The 11,472-nt window shown below is 49.1% G+C and overlaps 1 protein-coding gene across 1 annotated transcript; it reads left to right on the top strand.

Annotated features, from left to right (window-relative positions):
- Positions 1–3,787: 3,787 nt before the first annotated feature.
- On the top strand, positions 3,788–10,776 carry aadac (arylacetamide deacetylase). Its single transcript, XM_047015246.1, has 5 exons — positions 3,788–5,071; positions 6,667–6,919; positions 7,283–7,352; positions 9,150–9,321; positions 9,420–10,776. Exons 1-5 carry the CDS (start codon positions 4,931–4,933, stop codon positions 10,023–10,025), a joined length of 1,242 nt encoding a protein of 413 aa, XP_046871202.1. The 5' UTR covers positions 3,788–4,930; the 3' UTR covers positions 10,026–10,776.
- The last annotated feature ends 696 nt before the right edge of the window (positions 10,777–11,472 follow it).

The following is an 11,472-nucleotide window of genomic DNA, read 5'->3' as shown; positions in this document are numbered from 1 at the left end:
ATCCCCATGTCAAACCAGATAGGAACTGAAGTCAGCGACGCAACGCAGCAACGCAGGGACGCCACGCTTCCATCATTGACTGCTGTGTTCAGAGAAAGCAGGATTCCTCTAATAAGATCAGTGATGCAGTGCAGCTCCAGTGGGGTCTAAGGACATGTGGAGGATAGTATTGTTTGGAGTGTGTGTGTGTGTCGGTATGTGCACCAGTGTGTGAATGTGTGTGTGGATAGGGAGCTGAGTATGAGGTCAGGGAGAAGTGTGTGTGTGTAACAGGATCCTACTACCCTGCTGGCACATCTCCAGCAACCTGACAGGCTTCACACACACTGGCAGTCTCTCGACCTCTCCTCTGTTTCTCCACTCCCATCTCCCCTGCCAAAACCTTCAACTGCTCCTTTACTACATCCACTTCCCCCTCACAGCCCTCCCTGATCTGGGCAAGGGTTCTGCTGGCACAGCTGCGGTCTGTTTGTGTGCGTTTGGTGCACAGACAGAGAGAGGCAGGTGTTATAGTGGTACTATGATCTGTGTGTGTTGTCTTCCCACATTGTTTTATCTTGAATATGTCGTCAGAATGATAAAGGAATGAGAGAGGGAGGGGGGAAAGAGAGGGGACGGAAGGAAGAGAGGGGAGGAGGGGAGGAAGAGAGGAGAGGGGAGGAAGAGGGTAGGGGAGGAAGAGAGGGGAGGGGAGGAAGAGAGGGGAGGGGAGGAGAGGGGAAGGAGAGAGGAGAGGAAGATGGGGAAGGGGAGGAAGAGAGGAGGGGAGGAAGAGAGGGGAGGAAGAGAGGAGAGACTAATGATGAGAACAACAGTGTATGTAGGCCAGACTCCACCAGGTGCAGCACCATGCCAGGCACTTAATTACTCCACACACACACACACCTCAACACACTTCGTCCTGGGACAGAACCACACACACACACACATTAACACACACACTCTCTGGCTTGTGGTTCTGCATCCTGACAGCTCTCAGCCCCAGAAAGCCAAACAGAGGCTGTTACTCCAGAGACAAAGAGCTGAGGCAGAACCAGATTAGGAGCAGGTGGAACGATCTTTTACAGTGGCCATGTCAGGACAGCATGGTCTTAACCTGCATGTGTAAGGTTTTGTGTGTGTGTGAGAGTGTGTTTCAGTGTGTGTGTTTGAGAGAGAGTGTGTGGCGTGATCCAGGGAAGTCTGTAGATGGGATGTGACCCTGGTCCTAGAGTCAGGAGAGTTATAGAGAGACAGATTAACATTCCAGACCCCAGACCCAGACCGCATGTGACTCACCCACGCTAGGACACGGTACCACAGACCCTGACCCTACACACATGCACACACACACACATGCATAATACCTTACAAGCACACAATAACTTACACACATGCACACAGACACACATGCATACGTGTGTGTGTGGTTGTGTGTTGTGTGTTGTCCTTCTACATCTCCTTAACCCTACTATCATCCCCTCTACTGGATCTGCTTTAAAGGGGTCATTTACTGATTTGATAGGGTATTTCACACTGTGCCTTAAGGTCTCCAAATAGGGTATGTAACATTGGTTGGGCTGAAAAGGGCCTGGGTGCTGTTCTATGCGCCCTAGTGCACCCTGCGAAATAGCCCTGGAATAAAACGAGATGTTTTCTCCTTTTATGGTATGCTCATGAATATATAGATGAGCTGCACGCTGATGGGTTGGTTTACAACGAGTGAAGCTACGGAGCAAAGACGCAACACGGCCAAAAGCACTCACTGAAACATTGAAGGTGGAGACTTTAAATAAAAACTTACAAATAAATCTATTGTGTCTACACAATACTGTTTTCAACAGATTGACTAAATATCATTTGAAATGATAACGTTAGTGGTTTCCATTTCTGTTGTTGAAGCAAACTGGATCGACTTAGGTGGGTAGAACGTTACAGCTTAGCAACCAAACTATCGTGATTGAACTCAGCTTCACTTGCAAACTAATAAAAATAAACAGACAAAGATCTGGACAAACGTGCATCGTGAATTGTAGATTTACATGACAATACGAGTTATTTATTTGAATGAAACACAGTCAGGAACATGAAATGCAGTTAGTCCCATTGCCACAGATCTAAATCATCACACATTATACCCATGCTAGATACAGGATACGTTAGCATTGCTAATAACTGTTAGCAACTAAATCATACTACAGCTTGCGGTTGTGATGAACATAGGTTCGGAACAGCACCTCTTTTCAACAAAAACTTCATAGCAAATCCTGCTTACATTGTCCCAGGTTTTCAAAACTGTCCTCGGTGAAATGGTTGGAGCAAATGTGTTAGCTAATTGAGGGTCGAACTGCAGGGATCTTCTCATAGACAAACATGACGCAGCCCGTCGAGAGTTTGGTTCCTTAGGAAGACATGAAAAGTGGAAGCATTCCCTGTACAGTCTGGAACACTGCATTTACGACCGTAGTCCATTTTCAATATCCTTGAAAAACGTTCTTCTTTGTAATTCCGTGGAAGTACACAGAGCAGCGCTCAGCAAATTTTGGGGCGTGTCAAAGGTACAGACCAGAGCCAAAAAAGGTGGAGCCACATTTGTGACGTCACAAATGTAGCTTTCTCGAAACAGATCGTTTTACAGTTGCAGTTTCAAATTGTGAGATTTAGATAGGAAAGAGGTGTCAATGGACTTTGAGATTCAGTGTATGTCCATTTTACCCACAAACTGTCATTATTCAACTATGACAAGGTAAACTCGGTTTTGCAGTCAATGACTCCTTTAAGGAACCATAATCATACCACGCTAGAAGAACAGATATACCCTCAATGCTCTGGCCTGTATTGCAGATTCATAATAAATTCAAACTTTTTCACAGTTTTCTATAAAGGTTTCCTATAGTGGAGCTGAGATTTAAATAGAATCTTTTAAGCAAGGTATGCCTGTCAAGATATACACACACACACTAACACTCCAACTTACTCACACACAGAATCAAAATACTGCCTTAATGAAGACAGTACCCCCCCCCCCCCCACACACACACACACACACACACACACTCCCCAGCTCCTGGAGAGGCCTGTCAACAACATGAAAGTTTCATTATACACTTCAGGAGGTCTTTCCCGGGGAGGGGAGGCGGGGAACTGAGGCAGAGGGGAGGTGGGGGAGGAGGGGTGGTGAGGAGGGAGTCGGGGGAAGGAGGTGGGGTGGTGAAGTGGCAACCGTTTGTCATTGTAAGCATTTCTAGCTTTCACATCTGTGTGGCGGCATACCCACCCAGCCATGTTCCATACGTCTCTGTATTCGTACAAAACAAATTAGGCATGGCGCAGGGTCGCCGATGTTGTCAGTGCTCCTGGTTGAGTTTTTGTACTTTTAAATTCAGTCTTGTAACAAAACATCACTTTGCACTGCTAGCGCTAGCATCACTGGCTGGTTACCCTGAGTGCACGGTGGCATGTAACATTTAATCTTCCACTCTGAATAAAATACTCAACAAAAAAATTAGTGTGAGCCTAGTGGATAGGATCATGCTACATCTAGCTTGGGGATTTTATTGATTGAATCATGTATGTATTTCGATCGGTATTGTGAGACTGCGTTGCACATCATAGTGGCATTTGCGTGCGGTCGCGTACTGTAAAATTACATTTTCTCTTAATTTAATTGAATTCTTTCTCTGAATAAAAAACTACACAATACTACTAATACTAAAACTCCCTAAATATACAGATAACAATAAATAATACTAACCCTAAATGCACATAATACCTATTACAACCCTATAACATATTCTAACCTAGGGGGAGTACAGTACAATACAGCGTACAGTACAGTGCTGTTTACATTTCAATATTAAGGATTCAATGCCTTTTTTAAATTCCAAACATTATATCACGGATTTGCTTCCATAAGTGGGCCGCAAAGTGGAAAAGGTCGGGAATGGCTGGTCTACACCATATCCACCTCAACTGTGGTTTAGCTTTTCCACAAGCTCGCGCTGGACACTTTCTCAACACGAGCCACAAAAGTGTCATGTTGCGCCTTGAGCCTGCTAAATGTTTCATGCTCCCTGGCTCGTGAAAGTACTTTGTACCACTCACATTAGTCACAAACTCGTTCTGAAGTGCGGCTGTTTGGGTGAGCTGGTGAATAACGGGTCGCTGTGCTGGTGTGGTGTCACGTAGCTGAGACATGACAGTGCACGGGGTTATCCTGAGGTCTCCGGCGGATATTGAAGTGTGTGTGTGTATATATAGCAAGTGAAGATGTTACCGACCAACCACTTTTAGTGCAGCTCTCTGTTAAGTACTGACTGAGGTTGCCTGACACCTCGTCTCCATGAATAGACAACGCTGACAACGTCGTTGCTCTTCGAGTTTGAGGGGTGACAAGACTCCGGTGATAAGACTTTATGTAGAGCACGCCGCCTTTGGCGGGCCTGCGGCAGATCCTACTGATATAGAAAACAAAGTTCAGTGTAGCCAACACACTGTGGAAGAAACATACACAAACTCAAGTCATGCTCCATTTCCAAATCAGTTACAGCGACGCGAGACGCTCGAGAGGGAAGCACCTGAGGAATTTGCAGAGCCGCGCGCCGGAGTCAATTTGCCCCGTGAGCAGCGCTGGGCGCGCGCTCTTCTGTCGGTTCACAGTCCTAAAAACCAGCGCATGAATCAATATCCTTTCTTTGATCGGTGGGAAGGGTAGAGTCAAGCACGACCGGGTAGTGAGCGGGCAGGCAGTGATAGTCACGGGGAAAGAACCGATCATGCTCGCTAATAGCGATTAGATGAGTCTAACACGTGCAGTCATATCTAGCTGGCTGGGCTCCAAAATTAATACCGGATTACGCACTGACCGGAGTGGATTCACTTACAAATATACAGATCCAGCACCGAAGTTTCTTTCCGCTCCCGGCAATCAGCTGCTGGGTAACTGGTTAAAATGAGGTTGAAATGTTTATTTTTACTCCTCTCCCTTGGAGCTTTTACCGCCTATTACATTTACGAGCCCATCCCGGAAGACATCGAGGAGCGCTGGAAACTCATGCTGACCAACTGTTTGTTCAGAAGCCTCAGTCACCTGGTAAGAACGCAGTTACACACCGAGCCTGCATCTGAGGCTGCATCCGACGCACTATCATCAGGAGTACCGTATCAAACTCGAGACATAGCAGTCTTGATGTGGTGTTGTCTAAATCATGTCTGTGTTTAATCATCACTGTTTTTTTTATCGACTTTCCACCTGAGAACGATCAGGATTGGTTATTTTGTTAACACTGTTTGAGTAATCCCCGTACTAGGATGTTTCTCGTAGGCAGGATTGTGCTTGTTGTGCATATGCAGGCATACTGGTTACCCCAGATTATGTCAGACGATAATCCAAGCAGGCTATTGTAGTCCCTCTCACCTGCTCTCATCTCAGATTATTAAAGAAATCGACGCTTGGTTTGTTATGGGTGGAAGAAGACGCGGTTAAAACTACGCTTGTTAATACCGATCAAATGACATCATCACTAAAATTCAACTTGATGTCTTTACAGAAGACAACTAAAAGTATATTCTATTTGTCTTAATCCATCCCACAGTATTTGTAATAATTGTTTTCGCCCACACAGTTGGAGAATAAAAACTAAATAATTGTTTCAATTCTATATCCATAATAAGGTGCAGATGGAAAGAGAAAGACACGGTACAAGAGAGACAGTGAAAAGTTAGTTTGTTGTCAATTGAATACCTGTGTTTTACAGTGTCGATTGTTTTTCTAAATTCTGGTATAATGTAGTTCCTCTCCTTCTCCTTCCATACCTCTCTCTCTCACACACACACACACACACACACACACACACACACACACACACACACCCCAGAGCTGTGAAGGTCTGCTGACAATAATAATTTTACATTAGAAGTGGTGTCTTAGCGTAACTCTTCCCTGTCTTTCCAAGTAGAGCCCAGCGAGATCACTTCCTGCCTTTCCGGAAGCTCCTCTCTTCTGCTTCCTGCTTGTTTACACAGCAAGATGAGAGCAGTGTTGTCCCCTCAACATGTTACACTGTAAAGATCCGAATGACAGGACAATGAGGAGCATGTGTCTTGCTGTAAATTTCTCTCTGTGTCTCTCTCTCCGTGTCTCTCTGTCTCTCTGTGTCTCTCTCTCTGTGTCTCTCTCTCCGTGTCTCTCTCTCCGTGTCTCTCTCTCTGTGTCTCTCTCTCCGTGTCTCTCTATCTCTCTGTGTCTCTCTCTCCGTGTCTCTCTGTCTCTCTGTGTCTCTCTTTCCGTGACTCTCTGTCTCTCTGTGTTTCTCTCTCCATGTCTCTCTGTGTCTCTCTCTCTGTGTGTCTCTGTTTCTCTGTGTCTCTTTCTCCATGTCTCTCTGTCTCTCTGTGTCTCTCTCTCTGTGTGTCTCTGTTTCTCTGTGTCTCTCTCTTCGTGTCTCTCTGTCTCTCTGTGTGTCTCTCCTTTTCCCACGCTTTCATCATTCTCTGTATCCCTCTCTCTCTCTCCCTTCATCTCCATCCCCCTCCCCTCTCCCCCCTCTCTACTCCCCCCACCCTCTCCCTAACTCTATCCCTCTATCTCCCTCCACTCTCTCCCTCTCTCACCCTCCCTCTCTCTCTCTCTCTCTCTCTCTCTCTCTCTCTCTCTCTCTCTCCCCTCCTCTCTCCCTCCCCCTGCAGGCAGACTTCAGTGAGCTGCTGGGGGTAAAGGACTACATGGGGGTGATGTACTTCATCACCTTTGCAGAGCGGGTGGTGCCTGTGTCTGATGCCCGCGTGCGTGTGACGGAGGAGCGCTTTGAGGGGGTGGAGGTGGTGGTGTACCAACCCCACCAGCAGCCCCCCCAGCAGCCCCACCAGCAGCCCCAGGACGGGAACCTGAGGCCGGCCATCATCTACCTTCACGGGGGGGGCTGGTGTCTGGGGAGCTCGCGTATGTACCCTGCTTCTGTCTGACTGGCTTCTCTACCATCCCTTCATCTGCCCCCACACTCATTTATCCCTTCATCTATCCTTCTGTCCATCCGTCTTCTCAGAGTAGTCAGATGCACACACACACACACACACACACACACACACACACACACACACACACACACACAAACACACCATAACACACACACACCCTGACTCCAACAGGACAGATTGTCTGCTTTCCTTCCATCCTTCCTTCTTTCCTCACCTCCTTATTCAGCATGCTACCTCACCTCTCATGTTGTCAATGTCATTTCCAGTCATGCAAGTCTTCCTGAGTGAGGGTTTCCCATCTGTGACCCCTGAACCTGTGTGTTTCCAGGGATGAGTCCTTATGATCTGCTGGCCAGGGACATGGTGACAGAGCTGGGCGCTGTGGTTCTGTCTGTGGAGTGAGTATGCACACCGATCATCTCCTGTACACTGCAACATAGAGACAAGATTGAAGTTAAATATGTATTTGAATGAGCTGCAGTATAATGTTCACTTGTAGAGCATGCTGTGTTGCTGTTAGCCTGGAGGGGAATGAGAGGCAGTCAGACTGGAACACCAGGAGAGTTCACACCATCCTCCTGGGGACTGTACACACACACACACATGGTGTGCACACACACATACTGCACACACACACAGTACACACACACACACACACACAGTACACACACATGGTGTGCACACACACATTCTGTACACACACACACACACACACACATGGTGTGCACACACACATACTGTACACACACACAGTACACACACATGGTGTGCACACACACATTCTGTACACACACACACACACACACACACAGTACACACACATGGTGTGCACACACACATTCTGTACACACACACACACACACACACAGTACACACACATGGTGTGCACACACACATGTTAACTTCCTAGTGCCTGGACACACACACATATACTGTAAACACCGACACACACACTATCTCTCTAGTTCTTGGTCTCTGAATGCTGACAGCTTTAAATATGCTAGCAGCACTTAGCTTGAAAAGGCACCCCCCCCAAACACACTCTCTCAGGTTTTCATTAGAGGCAAGCCAAGCTCTTCCTGTTGAAGTTGCACTCATGCTATAAACCACTGTAGCTCTGCCAAACTGTCACATTCTGTTAATATCTCTATCTATCCATCTCTCCATCTCTGTCCCTCTCTCCATCTCCCTTTCTGTCCCTCACTCTCTCTCCTTCTCTCCATCTCTCTCATTCTCACTCTCTCCCCCTCTCTTTCTCTCTCTTTCCCTCTCTGACCAAATCACTCTTTCTCTCTCTCTCTCTCTCTCTCTCTCTCTCTCTCTCTCTCTCTCTCTCTCTCTCTCTCTCACTCTCTCACTCTCTCTCTTTCTCCTTCTGTCTCATGTCTCTTACCGCTCTCTGGTTCTCATACCACTCTCTCTGCGTGTTTATGTTCGTTGGTTAATGAACATGAGTGTGTAAGTGGGTGTTTTGGCCCCAGAAGTACTTCTATCAGGACAACTCATGCCAGATCCCTGTGTGGGTGGAGTAGCTCAATATGCATCATTCTGAAATGGACTTCAGTGTGTGTGTGTGTGTGTGTGTGTGTGTGTGCCTGTGTGTGTGCGAGCCTGTGTTTGTGTGTGAGAGTCTGCCAAATATGTGTCAATGTTTTAGTGAATCCCACTCCTGAACCCTCAGCGGTGCCTGGTAGCTCTCCCTCCTGGGCCCCCTGTCCAGCCATGACCCCCTCCCTCCTGGGCCTCCTGTCCAGCCATGACCCCCTCCCTCCTGGGCCCCCTGTCCAGCCAGGACCCCCTCCCTCCTGGGCCCCCTGTCCAGCCAGGACCCCTCCCTCCAGGACCCCCTGTCCAGCCAGGACCCCCTCCTTCCTGGACCCCCTGTCCAGCCACGACCCCCTCCCTCCTGGACCCCCTGTCCAGCCATGACCCCCTCCCTCCTGGACCCCCTGTCCAGCTAGGACCCCCTCCTTCCCTGCAGCTCTGCTGCAGAGCTGGAACAGGTGTGGACGTACCACTCCATCACTGACCTGCATCCACATTTGTGTGTGTTTAGGGCAGCAGTTACTAAATGCAGTGTACCTACAGAACTGTTACGTCTCTCCTCCTCTCTCTGCCTCTTTCCTACCCCCACCCCACCCCTCTCCCTCCACCCCCCCATTCCCTCCCTCCTTCCCCCTCTCTCTCCCCCCCAGGTACCGCCTGGCCCCTGCCCACCACTTCCCTGTCCCGTATGAAGATGTGTACCGGGTGGTGAGGTACGTGCTGCGCAGCGACGTGTTAGCTCGCTACGCCGTACACCCAGGGCGCGTGGCCGTGGCGGGGGACAGTGCTGGGGGAAACCTGGCCGCAGCCGTCTCACAACAGGTACCCCGAGGGGGGGGGGGGGGTCAAACACATGAATTACTGTACTGGACTAACCCTGCCAGACTTCAGACTGTAACATCTCCCCCCCCCCCCCCCAGTTACAGCAGGATCCAGACCAGTCGGTGCAGTTGAAGGTCCAGGCTCTGCTGTACCCTGTTCTCCAGGCCCTGGACCTGAACACACCGTCCTACCAGCAGAACCAGAACATGCCCATTCTGCCCCGCACCCTCATGGTCCGCTTCTGGGCCGAGTACTTCTCCAGCGACCCCGCCCTCCTCCGCTCCATGATGACCAACACCCACAACAGCCCCCAGTCTGCACCCCTGCTCAAGTTCGTCAACTGGAGCTCCTTCCTGCCCGAGCCCTTCCACAGGAAGTACAACTACTCCGCCCCGCGGGTGGGAGGGGGCGGGGGGGAGGCGTCCCGCTGGCTGGCTGACCCCCGAGCCTCCCCCCTACTGGTCCCCGACGCGGCGCTGCACTCGCTGCCTAAGGCCTACGTCCTGACGTGCGAGTACGACGTGCTCCGTGACGACGGAGTCATGTATGTGACGCGTCTGCGGGCGGCGGGGGTGGAGGTGACACACCAGCACTACCTTCACGGCTTCCATGGAGCTCTGATGTTCAGCGTGTGGCCCACTGACTTCAGCATCGCACGGCGCATGACGGACAACTACATCCGCTGGCTGAGGGAGAACTTGTAGGAAAGAGAACAAGGTTCGAGGTGGAGAGATGGAGGGTTAGAAGAAATGTAGATTGAGGGATCTTCAGCTGTCGATGAAACAGAACAAAAGAAAGGGTTTGTTTCCATGTTCATTCCTGTTTCTCCTTGCAGCACGTTCACTGCTGTGTAGGTAAGGAAATATTTATCCTCCGTTTGGTCACGTTGTTTTTCTTCTGTGTGTTTTGTTTGGATGAGTTTTTGTACATAAGATGCTAAAAGGGCACATTGTGAAGAGGCTTTCCTACTATGTTGCAACAGATCCCAAGCCCCACCCAGCAGAACCCAGCCTGGCTGTGGTTTAGGGGCGTAACTCAGATCGAACGGTGTTTAATCCAGATTCACTGATTGCTGTCATCGTGTGAGCCTGGGTCTTAGTCATAACGTAACGCATGATTAAGTTGTCTGGTCAAAAGCATTTGTTTTTTCTTTAAGGAAACTATTCTGGAACATGAAGTTGTGATATCTTCCAGTAGTGGAATCTTCACACCAAGGTTACAGTCAGTCAGTTCTGCATAAGGCATATTGTGGACCAGTAGAGTTAGGGACTGTGTGTGTGTGTGTGTGTGTGTGTGTGTGTGTGTGTGTGTGTCCTACTGTGTGGGGGTGAAGTGTGTGATTGAGTGTGCTCCCAGTACAGTACAAAGGCCACTGTTCATGTCTCCCCTTCCCTCTCCTCCTTCTGTCCTCTCTCCCTTTCCTCTCCTCCTTCTCTCCTCACCCTCCCTCTCATCTCTCTCTCCCTCTCCTCTCTCTCCCTCCTTCTCGCCTTCTCCTCTTTCCCTCCCTCCCTCCCTCCCTCTCATCTCCCTCTCCTCTCTTTCTCCCTCCTTCTCTCCCTCTCCTCTCTCCCTCCCTCTCCTCTCTCCCTCCCTCCCTCCCTCTCTCCCTCCTTCTCTCCCTCTCCTCTCTCCCTCCCTCCCTCCCTCTCTCCCTCCTTCTCTCCCTCTCCTCTTTCCCTCCCTCCCTCCCTCTCTCTCCTTCTCTCCCTCTCCTCTCTCCCTCCTCTCCAGAATGTGTGTGAGTTTTTGAGGTCTGCTCCTGTCAGAGCTTGGGGCTTTAAACGTATTCAATCGATTAGAAACAGCTTCAGACTGTTCATATAACAGACCAGAAACCCCTCCCTCTTTATCTCCCTCTATCCCTCTCTCTGTCCCTCCCTCTCTCTCTCTCTGTTGTCTTCTCTCTGCCTCTCCTCTTCTGAAGGGAACATACAGCTAGCTCAGAAACCATTTCAAAGTTTGAATTGTTTTAGGGGCAAAGTGATATTTTTTCACAAAGACAAACGTTAAAGATGGTATTTATTTTCTGTTTTGCTTCAGTAGATCTTAATCACCCCCTTCCCTGACAGACCCTGGTGAATATGACCTTTATTTAGTGTGATCTCATCTCTGTTCATGTGGGACAAACATGCTTCGTTGTGAATGTTT

This window comes from Hypomesus transpacificus, unplaced genomic scaffold (assembly GCF_021917145.1).
Source record: "Hypomesus transpacificus isolate Combined female unplaced genomic scaffold, fHypTra1 scaffold_288, whole genome shotgun sequence".
NCBI lineage: Eukaryota > Metazoa > Chordata > Actinopteri > Osmeriformes > Osmeridae > Hypomesus > Hypomesus transpacificus.
The sequence above is the reverse complement of the archived record's forward strand: the minus strand, read 5'-3'. Positions and strand labels throughout refer to the sequence as shown.

What these genes read in the sequence shown, in the direction of transcription:
- aadac (XM_047015246.1), top strand. Translation starts at nt 4,931, where the DNA reads ATGAGGTTGAAATGTTTATTTTTACTCCTCTCCCTTGGAGCTTTTACC. An exon ending in TCAGAAGCCTCAGTCACCTG is followed by an intron (nt 5,072 to 6,666) that starts GTAAGAACGCAG and finishes CTCCCCCTGCAG; the next exon opens with GCAGACTTCAGTGAGCTGCT. An exon ending in CCGCAGCCGTCTCACAACAG is followed by an intron (nt 9,322 to 9,419) that starts GTACCCCGAGGG and finishes CCCCCCCCCCAG; the next exon opens with TTACAGCAGGATCCAGACCA.